General features: G+C 37.4%; 1 protein-coding gene across 1 annotated transcript; it reads right to left on the reverse strand.

Annotated features, from left to right (window-relative positions):
* Positions 1-17,792: 17,792 nt before the first annotated feature.
* LOC118853998 (60S ribosomal protein L9-like) lies at positions 17,793-18,455 on the reverse strand. Its single transcript, XM_036764290.1, has one exon. The coding sequence runs from the start codon at positions 18,453-18,455 to the stop codon at positions 17,877-17,879; it is 579 nt and encodes a 192-aa protein (XP_036620185.1). The 3' UTR covers positions 17,793-17,876.
* Between the last annotated feature and the right edge of the window lie 1,199 nt (positions 18,456-19,654).

Consider the following 19,654-nt stretch of genomic DNA (forward strand, 5'->3'; position numbering starts at 1 on the left):
TTTTAAAAATGTATGTGTTAACTTTATTTTCTTTTTTTTTGCTGTTTTTTGGAGGGGGAAGGCAGAGCAATTGGGATTAAGTGACTTGCCCAAGGTCACACAGCTAATGTATCAAGTGTCTGAGGCTGGATATGAACTCAGGTCCTCCTGACTCCAGGGCCAGTGCTCTACTCACTGCACCACCTAGCTGCCCTGTATGTTAACTTTAACAAGAGTAACCAATATCCTGTTTACTTTTATGTCTCCACCTGAACTTCTTTGTATTTTTCTGTATCTTGTGGTCATTGGTATTATTATAATTTCAGCAGTTGTAGTCATTAGTCCTATACAGAATATCAAGAATATCAAGAAGTGCACTTATCTTGGGAGCCTCAGTCAAAGGAAAGTAGAAACTTTGTATGATCACCTAGGATGGAAAATTTAGGCAAACCTTTTTTCCCTTTTATTTGAATTTCTTAGGTAATTGCTTCTGTATAGACCTCCTCAAGGACAATAAAACCAGTCTGCTGTGTGATGTTTGAATAAGGCTAAGACCATACAAACAGGAGTTGAATATGGAGTTTTGAAAGATTACAAAATACTATGTAGACTTGGCATAAAGGGAAAATTCTGGCAGGTGATATTATTGAGAAATTCTGAGATAGTCGGGTCAATGAATGCTTATTTATTTGAATTAAACTGGGTACCAATGTAGCATGGATTGTCTACTTGTTATCCCTTGATGTCACTATATGACCCTATCTCCTTTTCTGGTCATCTTTTTGATGATAACTTTTATACCACTTATTTTGTATAGTTTTATGTTGGTAATGTGCTGCAACCTACTCATATTCACCATGAATCTCTCTATTTCTCCTTGGAAAACCTAAATTTTTCTTCCTTAGGGTTTGTGATATCCATTATTCGAAGTCATATAGCATCATTGAAATTATGTTGGTGTTAATAAGTTAGAGTTTTGTTTCAGGAAGAAGCTTGGGGATCATTAAATCCACTATGCAATTTCCCACTTGCAGTCAATCTCACTCTTTGTTCCATTAAATTTGGGCCGGGTTTGGCCATCTAAAGTATCTTTTCAAGATATCTATGTTTATACACCTACATTTGCCTATCTTATCTAGCTAGCTAGCTTTCTATATACCTATCATCTACCTTTCTGTCTGTCTCTATCTATCTACTACCTACTTACCAACGGACCATCAACCTCTATAAGTCATCCATGCAGCTACACATTATTCTTTGGATCATAGACATTCTTTATCCACTTGGTTTTTCCTATGTGAATAAGTCTGGGTGCTTTTGAGTCATTATTGTTTTCATTTACAAAACTTTGTAACATTTCAGGATTTGAAGCAAATACTGAGTTTTATATTAACTTACGGCAGATATTGTCAAGTTCTTCATATAATTTTTTTACTTCATCTTTTGCAGTGGATATTGGTACATAAATTGTTTCTTTATAGTGGTCCCTTGTCTGTGTTTATTATGAGTACTGGAAGGTGAGGTGAGCAATTTTCCATGGGAAAAAATGATTCTTATTGAATAATGATATCAATCCCTTTATTCCTTTAAGAGAAACCGTGAGCCAACCTTCCATTTAGTTATAACTTCTTTATGTCTTCTGTCTTCATTTACAGTAATGGATATAGTTAAATTCTTTGAATACCTTATCAAGTCAGTTGTATAAAAATTTTGCATCATGTGGGGAGGGTTGTATTGAAAGAGTTAGATGATATTACAACAAAAAATGTCAGTAAAAAATTTTAAAACATAACCAATATTTGTAGATGGTATAAAAATTGTGTCATCTTAGTATTCATTGTTACATTTATATTCACTAATTTTACTTTTCTTCTTCAGATATATTGGAAACAGCCCAGCAGTACAATGGGTGTTCTTCCATTTGAAGATGCAAAATAGAATTAGGAATAGAATGTTGTTAAACATCTTCACTGAAGCTAAAATGAACCTGGTTTGTATTTTTTCATGCTTGCATTGTAATTAATGCTTATCTGATTTTAGGAGTAACAAAGTCTTTAACTTTTTTTGGTGGAGGGAATTTTTTAAATCACAGGACAGTTTAGTATAGTTATTTTTGTTGAAAATATTTTTATATAAGTTCCTTATATTTTGGATCATTTTGACATAATTATATCAGCATGTAACAGAATAAAATATAATTCAAACAATCACAACTGAATCTGCCTAATATTAAATAGGATGAAAGTTCTTTCATTTTTTTTGTATTTTTTAGTGAATGTGTTGACATCAGATGAAACTTCACATTGCTGTGTTTTTGATGTGGTGCAATTTCATTTTTAATTTTTATTCATTACCACAATTTGTTTCTGGGCCCAGTTTTCGGGCTCTACTAGTCCACAGGGTAGATCAGTGGTATCAAACTCAAACTAAACCATATGTAAGATTCTTATGGGCCACATATTGATTTAGAAGACCACACATTAATGTTATCTATATGTAATTGTATTTTTGCTTATTTTGTTAAATACTTCTCAAATAAATGTTTATCTGGTTTGCTCTTGAGAGTGTTATGGGCAGCATTCCTCATCTACAAATAGAGCTGCTGATAGAAGTCCCAATCTTTCTTCTTCCCTAATATTTGAAAGAGCACTGTATCTTCCCTCCACCACTCGCAGTCTCCTGGGCTGTATGTTTGATACCTCTGATGTAGATGACAGAACTGAATTGAACAGAAGTGAATTCTTCTTTAGCACATGTGGAGAATGCCTGAATAATACTATCAAATCACTTTAATCCAATTCAGATGTTGATTCATTGATTTCATTATGATCTAGTAAATTCCCAGTATCTATCAAGACAACCAGGTTTCATCTAGGGAAAAATAGGTATCTTAAGGTGTTTCCAAAAAAAATGTTTGCAAAGCAAAATAAAAGTAGTAATATGTAATCAGAGCATTGACTTTATTGGTGGCTATAATTTGTTTCTGTTTTAGAGCAAAGCTAGTGTTCATGAGGAGAAATTAGATACAGTTCGTGCAGACAAATAACTTACATTTTCTTCATATTGCAGACCAAGGATTCTGAAATACTTAAGAGTCTGTTATCTATTTGCCCACATCAAAGAAGTACAGAAGATCTCAGACAGGTAAGAAAAAAAAGTTTTTGAAAAAATATGATTACAATATTATTAGGTCATACTTCTATTTTTCTAAAACGAATACAGCCTAACACTATATGTATCAATGATATATACAAAGCCTAATGTTTATTTTGCTTATTTTTTAAAGAGATACCTGAATGAAAATCAACTTACATGTCTATGAAAATATTTTTAGAAAATTTATGTCACTTGTTAAAATAATATCCAAGTCCCATTATATGGATATGGAATTTTTTTCTCCCCAAGAGTTTAAGTATATTTTTCTACCCTTATTTAAACTTTAATATGCTTAGATAAATTGGCTTTATATTTCTTATGTATTTTAATTCTATAAAAGCTACAATTTATTCTTATAATGAACTATGAAGTAAAAAGAGCATTGATTTTTAGACATTTTAGAGTAAAAAATATTTTAGAGTATACTATGAATAAAATGTTATATTACAAGTTGTCATCATTTTGGGGCACCAGACATCTTTGAAAGCCAATGCCTTTAACACATAACTATTTATGGCTTTGTCTTGAGTCCATCTTGGACCACATTTTTAGCTTGGGGAATTGAACATTATGCCTCTAAATATTATGGTTAACTAAAATCCTTCTATAAGTGCCAGACAGAGTTCTCTCTGTACAGAGAAAATTGTCATATTTATAATGATTATATTTCTTGAAAAGTCTCTGTAGTTAAAACTTGTATAAGTTGAAAATAGTTTTCCAAAAATATGTTAAAATTAAAGGTATACATTTTTCTAAGGAATACATTTTATGCAAAACCTCTATGTACTCCCAAAAAACTAACAAACAGATCTGCGCCCCTTTCTAAGTGTGTTTTAGGTTCTGCTATAGTTTTCTTGCAGGAGGTATGTTTAGCTATATGTATAGTGATATTATAAGAATGATGGATGAAGAGGGAGAGGGCACTCATCACAGAAAGCATAGGATAGAGAATAGTACAGGTTGACTGGATCAGAGATTATATGGAGGCTAGATGAGATAAACTTATAAAAGAGAGGCAGGACCAGATTATAGAGGGCCTTGAATTTACCATAGGGCAAAGGAGTTTGAATTTGGTGAAAGTAGTAAGCCCTTGAAGATTTTGAGTAGAGGAGTGACATGACCAGATTTACACACAAGGACAATTTGGAGACTATTGATACTCTGTCTCTTCTCACTACAACAAAACTACAGCCTAGAGCTGGGATCAGGCAAAACTTTTGTTGTTGGATTGGACCAACCAAGCCCAAGACCAGAGCCTTAGACACCCACAGGAATCAGTCAACGACCTGAGCCTCAAGCATCAGCATCATAGTCTCATAGTTATAGGCAGTAGACTTCTAGAATCCAGTCAAAGACTAATGTGATAGGATCAACATCTACTGGGATTTCCTCTATTGGCTAGACTAATTCTAAAAGTCAAGGAAGCTGTCTTATTATTTAATATTTTTAGTTTTCAACAATGATTTCCACAAGATTTTGAGTTACAGACTCTCTCCCCATTTCTACCCTCCCCCTACCCCAAGATGGCATATATTCTGATTGCCCCTTTCCCCAGTCTGCCCTCCCTTCTGTCACCCCACTCCCCACCATCCTCTTTCCCCTTACTTTCTTATAGGGCAAGATAGATTTCTATACTCCATTGCTTGTATATCTTATTTCCCAATTGCATGTAAAAACAACTTTTTTTTTGAGCATTTGTTTTTAAAACTTTGAGTTCCAAATTCTCTCCCTTCTTCCCTCTTGACCCACCTTCCTTAGGAAGGCAAGCAATTCAGCATAGGCCACACATGTATCATTATGCAAAACACTTCCATAATAATCATGTTGTAAAAGACTAACCATATTTCCCTCCAACTTTTCAAGGCATTCTTCTCCCCATTGGCTTTTTGGAGCTCTTTTGCCATTTGAATTAGTCTATTTTTCAAGGTGTTTTTTTTTTCAGTGTTTTTTTTTTTTGTGTGTGTGTGTGTGTCTCCTTTAGCTAGTCATTGACTTGTTTTTCATGGTTTTCTCAGATCACTCTCGTTTCTCTTCCCCATTTTTCCTTTACTTTTCTTACTTGCTTTTACAAATCCTTTTTTGAGCTCTTCCATGGTCTGAGACCAATTCATGTTTTTCTTGGAGGCTTTTGATGTAGACTCTTTGACTTTGTTGACTTCTTCTGGCTGTATGTTTTGATTTTCTTTGTTACCAAAAAAGATTCTATAGTCTGAGTCCTTTTGCACTACTTGTTCATGTTTCCAGCCAACTACTTGACCCTTGAGCTTTTTGTCAGGGTATGACTGCCTTCAGAATGGAGAGTGCTTTGTCCCAAGCTTCAGGGGTCTTGCCCTGCTGTTTTAAGAGCTACTTCTACCCAGCAAGCTCTGCCACACCAGTGCTCCTCCTCCCCCAAGAACTGCCAACCAGGACTGTGACCCAGATCCAAGCAGGGCAAAGCAAGAGAACCCTGTCTCTGCACCAGCAAAGCTGCACTCCTGCTCTGATCTGCCCCTTAATTAATAATCCTCCCACCAGGTGGACCTGGGGCTGGAAGCAGCTGCAGCTGGAGCTCTGGAAGGAGCTGCTGGAGCTTCCTGCTATTGCTGCCACACCACCTCTGCCACCCTTGGGCTGGGGCCTGACCTCACAGTTTTCTCACCCAGATCCAGAAGTTTTCCCACTGACCTGCTAAGTTGTCTTTGGCGTTTGTGGGTTGAGAAGTCTAGTAATTGTTGCAGCTTATTGATTCATGGCCCTCAGGCCTGCTCCACCTGATCTATTCCTGGCCTGGTCATTCCTGTCATGGTCCATGCTGGGCTGCACTCCACTCCCAGTACGGTGTGATAGACCCTTCCCAGAGACCATCCAGGCAGTCCTGGGCTGGAGACCTGCTTCCCTCTGTTATTTCATGGGTTCTTTAGCTCTAGAATTTGCTCAGAGACATTTCTTACAAGTGTTTGGAGGGATTTGGGGGAGAGCTTAAGTGAGTCCCTGTTTTCCAGCCATCATCTTGGCTCCGCCGGAAGCTGTCTTCAAGCCTTAATTGGTCCAGAGGGCTAAGACCTGTTGACTTTGGTGGCCTCAAGTCCTGTTGACTTGGCTTCCTGGTTACACAGCCTAATGGAGCCACCATCCTTTAGGTGATGCCCCAAGGCTTGGAGTAACCACAGTCATCCCCGCTGACCAGACCCATTTCTGTATAGATGTGAGGGGTTCCACATCCACCCAAATTAAGTGTTGTCTGAGCATCATTTCAATGCTGTGGCTAAGAAAACCTCCTTTTGTTAACTGTTGAATGTCATAAGAATCTCCTTGTGTTCTAACATCAGACATAGATTATAAGAGCCTAGACTATTACAACCAGAAACTCATATATCAAACTTTTTGCTGCCAGTTTCTCATATACAAATAGAGCTGATGATATCTATCCCAATCTTCTTTCTTCCCTAATACTAGGAAGAGCACTGTAGCTGTCCTCCTGCCCCCCCCCCCCCCACCTCCCATCATTCAAAAGATCCTTGAGAACAGGGGCCCTGGTCAAAAGGGACACCATTTCATTCTCTCACCATCATCCCTTCATTCCTCCCCAGGCTGCATGCCTGACTCTTCAGACTTTCTCTACCATTCCACAGAAACCCCTCCACACTAGAGTTCACCCCACCTCTGGACTTGACATATTGAAAGTACCTTCTGCCTCTGTAGCCTTTCCCTCTTGATTATCTGGTTCCTCCTAGAACCTTGGTTTTAACCAGGATGCCCAGAATAACCTTCATTCTTCCTCAGGTTGCACTCTTAACCCTATGTCATGCTCTATTTCTGGATATCTTTTATCCTTTCCCTTGATACTACTTTTAAGTTTCCTTTTATGTAAGGTCTGATCCCATTAGAATGTAAGCACCTTAAGGGCAAAGACCTTTTCTACTTGTCATTTTAATCCCAGCACTTGGCACAGTTTCTGGCAGATAGTAAGGATTTAGGAGATACTTATTGACTTGACCAGCATGATCCCACATATTCCTCTCCTAAACTTGGTGCTACATAACCATACTGGTAGCCTAAGCAAAAATCACCTCTTTTCCCTGATAATACTATAAGAGAACCTTTCTCTCTTTCCTATCCACTTCAAATCTTTCCCTCCCAAGGCCCTGGTAGCTTTACTTTCCTCTTCCACACTTACCCAGCATTCCTTCTCTGAATTTCCTGTTTCTATCATTAACAAATTTCCCTTTGTCCTTTTCCTCCTGAATTTCTTCCTTCCTCTTTTCATTCTACTCTCCTTCCATCTTCTGGCATTCATAGAGACTTGCATCCCCTCCGAAGACATTGATATCTGTCTGTCTCCCCCAGTGTTAGATGCATTTTCTCCCAAGCCTATGGACGCATTGAACCAGAAGAAGGAGAAGACATATTCTTTCCTCCAGCTGATGCTTCCAGACCCTCCCTCTGCCACTATCATTCAGCAACTCTTTCTCTTCTGCGATATACTCCATCCAGATCCTGATGGCATTTATCTACCAGCTCTTAGGTCATTCTCCTTTTTTTCAAGGAGTTTACTACCAGGCTTGTAGTCTTTCTCTCAACTTGAATACACGTGTTGATATCCTTTCGAATGCTTTGCCTAAACTTATAGTTCTATCAATCTCCTCAACTCGGGGCAGCTAGGTGGTGCAGTAAGTAGAGCACCAGCCCTGGAGTCAGGAAGACCTGAGTTCAAATCTGGCCTCAGACACTTCACTCGCTTACTAGCTGTGTGACCTTGGGCAAGTCATTTAACCCCAATTGCCCTGCCAAAAAAAATCTCCTCAGCTCCAATGGACCTATATTCTAGACACAAGGGGTGATCATATCCATGATCTTACCACCACCTATAAAATTTCCATTTCCATGATCAAGAATACTAAAAATCCTCTTTCTGACCATATTTTTCTATTCAGGACCTGGGTTCAAATCCTATTTCTATTATTTAGTACCTATGTGACCTTAAGGAAGTCACTTAACTTCCCTGGGAGGCAGCTGGGTGGTGAAGTGGATAGAACACCAGGCCTAGAGTCAGAAAGATGTGAGCTCAAGCCCAGCCTCAGGCACTTACTAGCTATGTGACCCTGCGCAGGTCACTCAGTCTCTGTTTGCCTCAGTTTCCTCAACCGTGAAAGAGGGATAATAATAGCACCTATCTCCCAGGGTTGTTGTGAGGATCAAATGAGATAATATTTGTAAATCTCTAAGCACAGTGCTTGGCACATAGTAGGTACTATATAAATGCTTATTCCTTATTCTTCCTCCCTTCCCTGGACTTCAGTTTCCTCATCTGTAAAATAAATAGGTTATATTAGCTGGCCTCTAAAATCCCTCTGAGCTCATAATCTCTGACCCTGTATCTCACTCTTATTAAAACTATTTCTTATCTTTACTATGACTACCAATCCCTCAATCTATTAATGCTTTCCCAGATCATCACCTTTGCTCTGGCTCCAAGCCCACTCCTGCCTCTCCAATCTTGACAGGATGGTTAACTTGTTCAACCATATACTGTCCTTTATGCTTGAATCTTCTTTTCCTTTGTCCTCTTGCCAGTCCAGTCCTGTTATCTTGCCAAGCCCTAACCCTGTATTACTCCCAGAATCTGCCTTTTCTTACTTACTTGCTACTGAATGGTACTGAAAGAAGCCACAATTACATTAACTATGGCCACTATAAAATTATGTTATTTAGTCTTGACAGGACCCTTATTGCAGCAAGGTAATACTTTTACTATTCTCCAATTGACTACTTTTTTATATTCAATATTGTGGACTCAAAGGAATCAATAAAAATCATTTCACAGGAATTAGGTGATCTCACATTGAAATCATTGGAATGAGCATAAGGAAAGAGACCATAAAGAAAACAATTGCAATGTTATCATCCAACATTCTGTTCAGAGGCTGAAGAAAGAAGATAAAGTCTATGAAGAACTTGATAAGATTTTCTAAACCAGGCTAACACATACATTGATATTTGGTGACTTTGATCTGAAAGTGGGTGCAGGGGAACCTGGTGAAAACAATCTTGGAAAATAATGGTTTAGGATCAAGAAATGAGTGAGACCAAAGGCTTGTAGCTTTCTCAGAAACCTCATCATCACAAACATTTTTTTCAAGAAAAATTAGAAAATACAGAACAATGGTAATTCAGAGTTTAATGAAATTGGCTATGTCTTAGTCAATAGGAAGATACTTGATATAGGTATTCACCTCCTCTAAGGGAAAATTAGAGACTGTTACATTTATCTTTGTATTCCTAGGGCCTAGCACAGTGCCTTATATGCAGGTAGTCAATTGATGGTTGTTGAATTGAATAGTAGTGATTTTAGAATTACCTGTTCTTGTAAGTCAGATTATCAACTGGTCAGAGGAAAGATTAAAGTAAATATCAATTTTAAAATAAGGTGAAAGATGAGAATATGACTCTGTTCGTGATTAGAGTAGATACAACCACGTTTGTTGAAATAAACTGTCAACTCCAAAAAAGGGGGGAGGAGTGGATGAAAAGAAAGAAAAGAGCTATCACCATTTTTAGATACAACACAGTTGTCTCAATGAAGAGAAGATGAGAGCCCAAGCACCATCTCTGCCAACAAATATTTAATCTCCTTATCAGATGGAAAGATTATCACTAGTTTAGGATACAAACCCATTTACAAAACATGTTAGAGGAGAATGATGTGAGACTACAAATACTCTTTCAGTTAACTATGTGATGGCAAAGATGCAGTCTACTGTGAAATATCATTTGTCAAAGCCTATTAGTTTCCTCAGTATACCCTCATAAAGGATACCCTTGATGCATGTGAAGATTATTGTCCTAAATTTTTTTTGTAGATGGGAAAGTAGGCATATTGGATCTATAGTTACTGATGTTTCCTTGGTTGCCATTTTTAGAAATTTTAGAGTTCAAGATTTTTTTAATCTCCCCCTCCTTTGCAAGCATTTAGAATTCTTTCAACAAGCTCAAAATTGTTGCTTCCGCAATGGACTTCCTATTTATATGGTTTCGTTGGGTCCAGCTGTTATTCCTATCTTCGTTTTTTTTGGTGCCATTTGCACTTTCTCTATAAGCGTGTCTGAAGCTATGGTGTTTGAGTCTAAATGTGGTGGCTCCATTGCCTTTGATGGTGAAAATAGTTTGTTATTAAAAAAATCTTTACTGATCTTTTTCCTCTTCTTTTTTGTTGCTCTTCTACTTTTATTCTTAAATGCTCTCAGGATGACTTTGCTTAATTATAACTGTCACCGAGCTTTCTTTGAGCTTTTTTCCCCCATTGGTGCTTTTTGCTTGTGAGGCTATGCTGCTCATAATCTTCCACCATCCTTTTCTGCAAGATTTTTCAAATGAATTTAGGTTCTTAAGTTTGTGTACTCAATTGCCACATCTCTCCAGTTGGTAAGTAAATTGTGTTTTCTAAGCAGGGCAGTTTTTATACTCTTTTGGTCTGCTCTTTATGGCAGTTGTTGGTTTATGGCAGTTATACTGGTTAAACTTCATGAAATTGTTGTGATCAATGTCAAATGGGAGATAGGAATAGACTATTGTGTGGTGTGTTGGTACCCCTGAGATATTAAAACACTTATAAGAGCTTATTGGATCCTCTGTAGAGTACTTATGCTTGGAATTGCTATCTGTGCCAAAGGAGGGAGCAACTGCAATCACAGTAATGAAATCCTGTGTCTATCAAGATATGAAAATAAATCATCTTGAGACATCATAAGAGTTCTGAATTATCAAAGAAAGATTAAATTATGCTAAGTGTAGTTTTAATATTATGTTTTCCATCCTTATTTCTTTTAAAAATTCATTATCTATGTATGATGTATGTTAACTATTAAGGAGAAAATTTAATTAGCCAAAACAGTCCCTTCTCTGAGCAGGCTAAAGAGCAGAGAGTTTTGTGAAGTTACTAGATTCAGAAGTTCTAATTATTTAATTTATCAGAAAATAATTAATTTTGAATGACATGTTTTTCTTTTTTAACTCATTTTAAAATTAACTATCACTTTGTACTTTTTAAAATCCTTTGGTAAGAAACTACGACATGATAAATAACTATAAATACTTGATAAAGTAGCAAGTGCTCAGGTTGCTGTATTGTAAACAGTTAACTTGATGGGGGTAGGAAAGAAGCATTATCACCCTGCCATTGTAAATGCACTAGTGAGCTCCATTGATTCAGCTTACAGTTATAATGTTTCTCTATTAACAAAACTGAATATACAACTTGAACCTGCTAAATCATTAATAAGCCTATACCACAAAGTGATCAAAGAAAAAGGAAAAAGGACCATTATGTACACAAACATTTATAGCAATTCTTTTGTAATGACAGAGAATTATAAATTAAGGAGGTGCCCATCAGATGGGAAATGACTAAATTATGATATATAAATATAATGGAATTATGCTCTGAAAATTATAAAAGAGACTATTCCAGAGAAATCTGGTAAGACTTCTATGAACTGATGCAAAGGGAAGTGAGTAGAATGAAGGTATAATTTGTAAATTACAAACATATTGTAAAAGTCAAACTACTTCAAAAGACTTAAGAATTCTGATCAATGTAATAGCTAATCACAATCTCAGACGACTTCTGACAAAACATGTTACCCATGTTCTGACAGAGAGGTGATAGATTCAATATGAAGAATAAGACATATATTTTTGGGACAAGATTTTTTTCTTTTTTTCAATGTGGGGGAGGGGTAGATAGGAGGAAGAGGAAATAGATTTTATTAGTTGAATAAATTAAAATAGGACATTTTTCTGATTGCATTTTGTATTTTTTCCTCTATCACTCAGAGGAAGGCTTCTGAGGCTTCCTTCTGAATTTTATATGTTTTCATATCTTATGGGTAATTGTGATGTAGTGGAAATAAAAATCCCTGGGCTTTAAGTTAAAACTAAATTCCTATCTTATTTCTTCCTCTTACTAGCTCTGTTGTTTTATTTCTCTGAATTAACAAGCATTTGTTGAGAACCTTCTATATGCCAGGCATCGTACTAAGCACTAGAGATACAAAGAAAGGTAAAGAACAGTCCCTGCTCTCAAGGAGTTTACAGTCTAATGGAGATAGTATACAAACAACTATATGCAAATAAGATTTATATATGTTGGGGATAACCAACAGAGGGAAGGCAATGGCATTAAGGAAAGGCTGGGATTTTATCTGGGATTTGAAGGATTCCAGGGAAGTGAAGAGGCAGAGATGAGGAAAGAGAGAGTTCTCAGCATGGGGCACAGCAAGAATCAGGAGATAGAGTGTCTGGTGCAAGGGACAGCAAGGATGCTAGTGTCACTAGGTCTCAAAATATGTATGAGTTGGTGGGGAGGATGTAAGGAATAAGAAGACTGTAAAGGGGGAAGGTTATAGGAGACTTTAAAAGACAGAGGATTTTATATTTGGTCCTGGAGCCTATAGGGAGCCAATGGATTTGACTAAATAAGGGGGTGTACGGTAGAAAGAACAATTTGACAGTTGAGTGGGGAGAAGCTTGAGGCAGCGGAACCAAACAGGAGACTATTGCACTAGTCCAGGTGTGAGAAGTTGAGGGCTTGGACCAGGGTGGTGGAAGCATCAGAGGAGAGAAGGAAGCATATATGAGAAACATTGTGAATGTAGTAATGATAGGACTTGGCAACTAATTGGATTTGGGGGGGGCAGTGAGAGAAAAACTGAAGAGTCAAGGATGACACCTAGATTAGCCCAGGTGACTATGAGGATAGTGGTGTATTCTATAGAAAGAGAAGTTCAGAAGAGGATTGGGTTTGGTGGGAAAGGTAATGAGTTCAGTTTTGGATTTAAAACGTCTACAAGATATTCAGTTTGAAATGTCTAATAGAAAGAGATATGAGACTACAGGTCCATAGGAAGGTTAGAGCTGGCTAAATAAATCTGAGGATCGTTTGCACAGATATGGTAGCTGAATCCATGAAAGCTAATGAGATCACCAGATGAACTGAGAAGGTAATGAAAGCTTCAGTTATCTTAGAGATATTTTCAGACAAAATAAAGAACCCATGGCAGTACTACATGTCACGCAAGTCAAAAATGTAGTAAAGGGCCCATGTTAGAGCCTTGGGTAACAACCACAGTTAATGGGCATGAACTAGATGATGATCCATCAAAAGACACTGAGAAGGAGTGGTCAGATAGGTAGATAGAGAACCAGAAGAGAGCAATTTCACAAAAACCCAGAGAGAAAAAAAATATCAAGGAGAAGACAGTGGTTGGCAGTGTCAAAAACTGCAGAGAGATCATTGAGGATTGAGAAAAGGCCATTAGAATTACTGGTAACTTTGGAGAGAGCAGTTTCAGTTGAGTTGTAAAGTTGGGAGCCAGAATGCAGAGTTAAGAAGAAAATGGAGGGAAAGAAATGGGAGGCATCAAATTGTAGACAGCCTTTTCTAGAAGTTTAGCCAGAAAATGGATGAAATATACAATGATAGCTAGCAGAGATGGATGAATCAGGTGAAAGTTTTTTGAGGATGGAGGAGAGATCTAGGTAGTAAGGAAGCAGCCAATAGACAGGAAAAGATTGAAGATAAGTGACAAAATAGGTAGATAGAGGGTGTAGTCCACTGGAGGAGACAGGATGGAATGGGATAACATGTGCATGAAAAGAGAATTAGCAGGGAGTCTTTTCATGTGAAACAGGGGTGAAGGAAGAGAAAGTGGCAGAAGGCATCTTAGTGATGTGAGATGATGAGGAAGGGAGAAGAGGGAGTTCTCAGAAAATAACCTCATTTTTTTTTCTCAATGAAATATGAGATAAGATTCTCATCTTATCTGTTAACATGGAGTCAAAATACTCATACTATGTACTTCACGAGATCGTTGCTAATATCAAATAAAGCACTATGTGAATAAAGATTATTATATGTATTAATTATAAAATACTATGTAACAATGTAAGCTATAGTATGACTAGAGGTATCAGGATGTGCTTTTATCTTTTTTAAAAAATCAATTTATATTCAGTTTTCAACATTCACTTCCATTTTAAATTTTCTCCCCCTTCCTCCCCTCCCCAAGACAGCATGCAATCTAATATGGGCTCTACACATACATTCTTATTAAACACATTTTCATATTAGTCATGTTGCACAGAAGAATTATAATGAATGGGAGAAACCATGAGAAAGAGAACAACAGGCTGTACTTTTTAAAACATCCACCAAAGGACAGGGGGACTTAACAAGTGATGAATTTAGATTTTAGAGGTGCCTATGCCAAAGCAGTAGGACAGAGATTGAAGCTGACTGCTAATATTCTTTGTTTAAATTATTCTTTTTTAAGATTCAAGAACATCTGAAGAAGAATAGATCATTTCAGCATTTGCCAAATGAAGTCCAACTCCAACTTTGCCAAATTGTAATCTATCAAGAGTAAGTAGCACACAAGGCTTTTCTATTTGAGTTTTGGCAGTTTGTTTCCTATGAAAGAGGTTGCAGTTGTATACGGTTTAACAAAAAATAGTTCATTTTCATGTGGCAAACAAAAGACATATAAAGCTAGAATATAATATTGATCAGAAGAATCAAGTATTTTTCTCAGTGCATGCTTTGAACTCATTCTAGACCACTGAGACTGACGTTTTTCACCTCACGTGAGAACGTAATGAAAGCTGCAATTATCTTACAGATAATTTCAGACAAAATAAAGAACCTTTGGCAGTACTACCACATGGCATGCAAGTCAAAAATGCAGACATTTTTCACTTGTTTGTAATTTCCAGGGTCATTATATGCCATATTTAGGCCATAATTCCTGAATTTTATAGTAAAAATTGATAGGATAGAGGAGATTTTCACTTGAAAAAGGTCAAATAATGTTACTACTTGAACATGGCTCTTTAAGGTTTGCAGAGAACTTTTCTTACAACTCAGTGAGATAAGTATTGCAATTAGAAAATATCTATCTTTAGAACTTGGGTGGAAACTGAAATGTATTAAAACCCAATTTAATTTAATAAAGATCAATATTAATATTTATTCCAAAATCAACCCTTTTCTAGGAAAATGGTATTTATTGAAAATAAGTCCACCAACCAGAAAGTCTCACAGCCATACAAGTAGTATTAGCTGTCAGAACCAAGACTCAAACTCAAGTTCTTAATTCAGTCCAGTATTCTTTCAACCCACCCTGTGACTTCTTTTAAAAATCAGACCTATGATTTCACTGATAGCAAGAGCTGCCATATGTATCAAAAATGGTACTCAAATCTGGGTAGTCCTGGCTTTATCTTCTACCCTATAGTGGCCTCATGCTCCATGCTTATAAGAGATCATTATATATAATGTATATTCTATATATCTATAAGATAAATATAAATTATATATATCATACATATATACTTTTGTGGATACATTTTTATCTTTAACTGTAAACAAGTTATAACTGTTTTTCTGTGCCTAGCAAAAAAGACAATAGCTTCTCCTGTCTTCATGTAAGAATAGTTGAATCCATAGTTGACAAGAATAAAATTTTCAAGTAAAAAAAAGTTCCCTTCAAATTGAATGAAGTCCTCACGTGTCTATTAAAAGAGAAGCAATGTAGTAGAGTAGATAGAGGGCCTACAGGAAGTCAGGAAGATCTTAGTGTAGGTCCCACCTAGGACACAATAGCTTTGTGGCCAAGGGCCAATCACTTAACTTCTCAGTGTCCCAATCAGATCTATGACTGTAAGAGGATGGAGTCTGGATCCTCATGTTTCTCCTCACGAAAATGTACATGAAAACTTCTGAAAGTCTAAAATTAAAAATCTAGGCATGAGAAGTAGAATATTTAATATGTGCATTCTTTCACATTACTCACTAGGCTTTTGAAAAATCATCCTGAGTTGTAACTCCAGGATAATATATAATTATCGCACATGAATATTTGAAGCTTTCAGTTCATAGACAGTATTTTCAAATTTTAATGCTTCTAAAGAAATGGGTTGCCTTGGAAATATTGTGCCAGGGGGAGAAGTAGGCTATTGAGCAAGTGATGATGAACTTAGGGATGTGTAGAAACTATGATGTGCATCTGGTAGTCAACGTGATGATCTGACTGAGAATGGCTGGCCCTGATTCATTATTAGCAGTGTAGAAGACAGGAAATATGATAATGGATTACTCCTGACTTTTCTGTAATGATATTTATGTCTCTGTTACTTGAACATCAGACTTTTCTATCAGAGCACTTACCATCCATCTTCTCTGCTATGCATATGTGTACTACCAAATGCAACACAGGGATCTTTTATACTCTTTGGTAAGTTCATGCTTGTGGTGATTTCTAGGATAATTTATATACAATAATAAAATTAAATCTTACTTGTCCTGCCTTAACCTGGTAGTAACTAGCACATAACCTTTTCTGGTGATGAGATTGGGATGCAGTTAAAACTGGTCAATAAATCAACCCCTGATTTGTAGTGTTTACTGATTTCCAAGGTGTAAATAAATACTCAACCCTGAAAATTTAATAATCAGCTCTTGGGACCTGAATAAGCCAGCTCCAGCACACCCCTGCCACAGATGGCATAATTCTACCCTCAAGACACCAGCAAATTGATGAAGATAGTTTTCACTAGGACCCAGACAGACTGGTGCTTTGGATGGTGGGTTTATAGTCCAGTGGAAAGCTTGATGTTGGTCATACAGCTAACTTGGATCCTCACTCTCTACTCTATGTCTTCCTAATCCTCCCCTTCATCCTGCCCCCAGTTATTAATGCTTTTTCCCTTCTGAAATTACTTTTATATCTGTCTGTCTGTCTGTCTGTATCTAGCTAGCTATCTATTGCCACAGGAAAATATAAATTCCTCGAGACCAAGGACTGTGCTATTTTTGACTTATACATGTAATAGTAGTAGTAGTAGTAGTAGTAGTAGTAGTAGTAATAGTAGTAGTGGAGTGCCTTGCACATAGAAAACACTTAATGTTTGTTGAATTATTACACAGTTTTGCTTCTCTTTTGAAGCAAACGACAGGCTATTATGCTACTAGTTGTCTGTTAGTCCTAAAATAAGAGATCTCTTATCCTCCTTTACTAAAGACTAAGGAATTTGATAAACTGAACTCTGTCCCCTAAGATCTGGCCAGCACTACCACTGACTGACAGCCAACCGTCAACTGAGCTGAAGCAGGAAGATACGTTGGATTTGGATGATCCTACGTTGTTCAACTACGGTCTTTTGCTAGAATTTCATACCTTGTTGAAGGCAGGGACAATGCTAAGACCCTCTTCCATCCTCTCTCATACTCCCTTTAGTCATGTCATTCACTCTTTCATGTTCTTTCATGTCTGCCCTGCGTACTTGCTTACTTCTCACTTTAAATGAGATTTTGGCTTGACCTTTCTTTTAGAAAGAGAGTAGGAGACTGTCTTTTTAGACACAATCTAGGCTTCCATCCTCGAGTCAAGATAAACTGAAGATTTCTGGGTCATCCTGTAGGCTTTCATCCCAGCTGCATTCCAGTGCCTTGGGTAAAATGAGTCTACAGCTGTGTGCAGGCAATCCTGAGTTCTTGCAAGCTGTGGTACTGGAGCACAGACTTGGGCTAGTCCTACCTTCTTTTTTTTCCCAATCTTGTCTTTATATAATACAATATACAGCCATGGAAATAACACAGCATTTATATAGTGCTTCAAGGTTTTCTCAAAATGCTCTATCTTATCTTCTTAAGTCATCTCACCACTTCACACACACAGCCCATCACTTGCTTTACCTTTTTCAACTTATTCATCAGCTTGTTGCACTGTGCCTTTTTCAGAAACATAAACGCCATCCAAAAATTTTCTGATATCCTTGTTTTTGACTGTTGTGGCCTGTTGGATCAGGGCAGCTGAGTTTGAAACAAGTTCAATATAATTTCCTTCAAGAATTAACTCATCTTTTTGGGCTTGAGAAACAGCACAAGCAACACCTGGTCTCATGCGCACTCTTCGGATATATTTTTCACCCAAGAAATTTCTAATTTCAACAAGTGAGCCATTCTCTTGAATAACAACATTGATGGGGAAGTGAGCATACACAGACCTCATCTTGTAACGAAAACCCAGGGTAACGCCTTTGATCATGTTTTGTACATGACTACAGATTGTGCGCACGGTTGCAAGTTCTTTTCGGTTTTCCCACCATTTGTCCACCCAGAGCCTCTTTTTCTTCTTTCCAAGGAGACTGAGCTCAACATTGATATGGTTGAAATCCCTACGGAGGATTCCTCTGGGCCCCTTCACAATGATTGTCCGACCCTTAAGAGAGATGTCAACATTTTCTGGGATGTCGACTGTCTGGTTGCTTAGAATGGTCTTCATTCTGGTAGCAAACGGGGCAAAGAGAGCCTAGTCCTACCTTCTAAAAAGGCTTTGAGTATATACCTGGAAATGACCAACAACACTGTCCAAAATACCCAGACAGAGAGGTCTTGCCAATAGGTTCAGCAGGCCTCAGGAAATGCACAGTTTACAACATAAGTACACCAAACCAGACATACAAGCTTATCGTTATATCACTGCTCTGGTTACTGGTATAAGACTGTCAAAAAGATTATGTAAAAAGGGCCATCTTGTGAGAATATGCCTTCCCATAGCCATCAAAATGAAGCCTAGAAACTGTTACAGCAGCTCATGTTGTCTGCTATCTGCTAATCTTAATTATTCACATGATAGTAAAGTCCCAGAGTTTTAATATATACAGAGAAAACAATCACAAGAAGCTTTGGGATACCATAGTAACTGCAACCATCCCAATAAATAGTTGCAGGTGCAAGATGAAAATTGTTCTGTTCCTCTGTGCAGGATCAATATGCAATACAGTCAGCTATCATATTTTCCCACAAGGGCCATTACCATATTTGTTGTCATTAAAACTGCAGTGATTATCTATCTGATATTTCTAGAAGATGTGAGTTTGAGTGATAGAAAACCTTTTGTCGGTTTGTTGCTACAGAGCAGCACAAAAGCCTCTTAGGAAGGAACTGCTTCATACCACTAGGAAAACACATCTGAGGCATTCATATAATTAGTAGAGCTCAGCTGCAGAGACTTGCCAACAGATTTCTCAGTGGATTCTCTAAGGATAAAAAAAAAAGAAAGAAAAAAGAAAAGCAGTAGACACAGAGCCATGAAGGTGCGATAGAAGAATACCAGGTAGTTGCTGCTTTAGGGAGCCTTGTCCGGTGATCCTACGATTGTGTGGCACTAATTAGGAGAAGGGGTAAGGGAAGAGAGAAGGGCATTACGCCAAGTGCTTTACAAATATGGTCTTATTTGATCCTTACAACAACCCTGGGAGGTAGGTACTATTATCATTTCCGTTTCATAGTGTAGGAAACCGAGGCAAACAGAGGTTAAGTGACTTGCCCAGGATCCCCCAGCTAGTAAAAGTCTGAGGCCAGATTTGAACTCAGGTATTCCTGACTGCAGGCCCAGTGCTCTATCTACCATGCTATCGTTTCTGCATATTTAATGAAAGGAATCAACTCTGTGGAATCACCAATGAAGGCATTTCTCAA

Source organism: Trichosurus vulpecula, chromosome 6 (genome assembly GCF_011100635.1).
Source record: "Trichosurus vulpecula isolate mTriVul1 chromosome 6, mTriVul1.pri, whole genome shotgun sequence".
NCBI lineage: Eukaryota > Metazoa > Chordata > Mammalia > Diprotodontia > Phalangeridae > Trichosurus > Trichosurus vulpecula.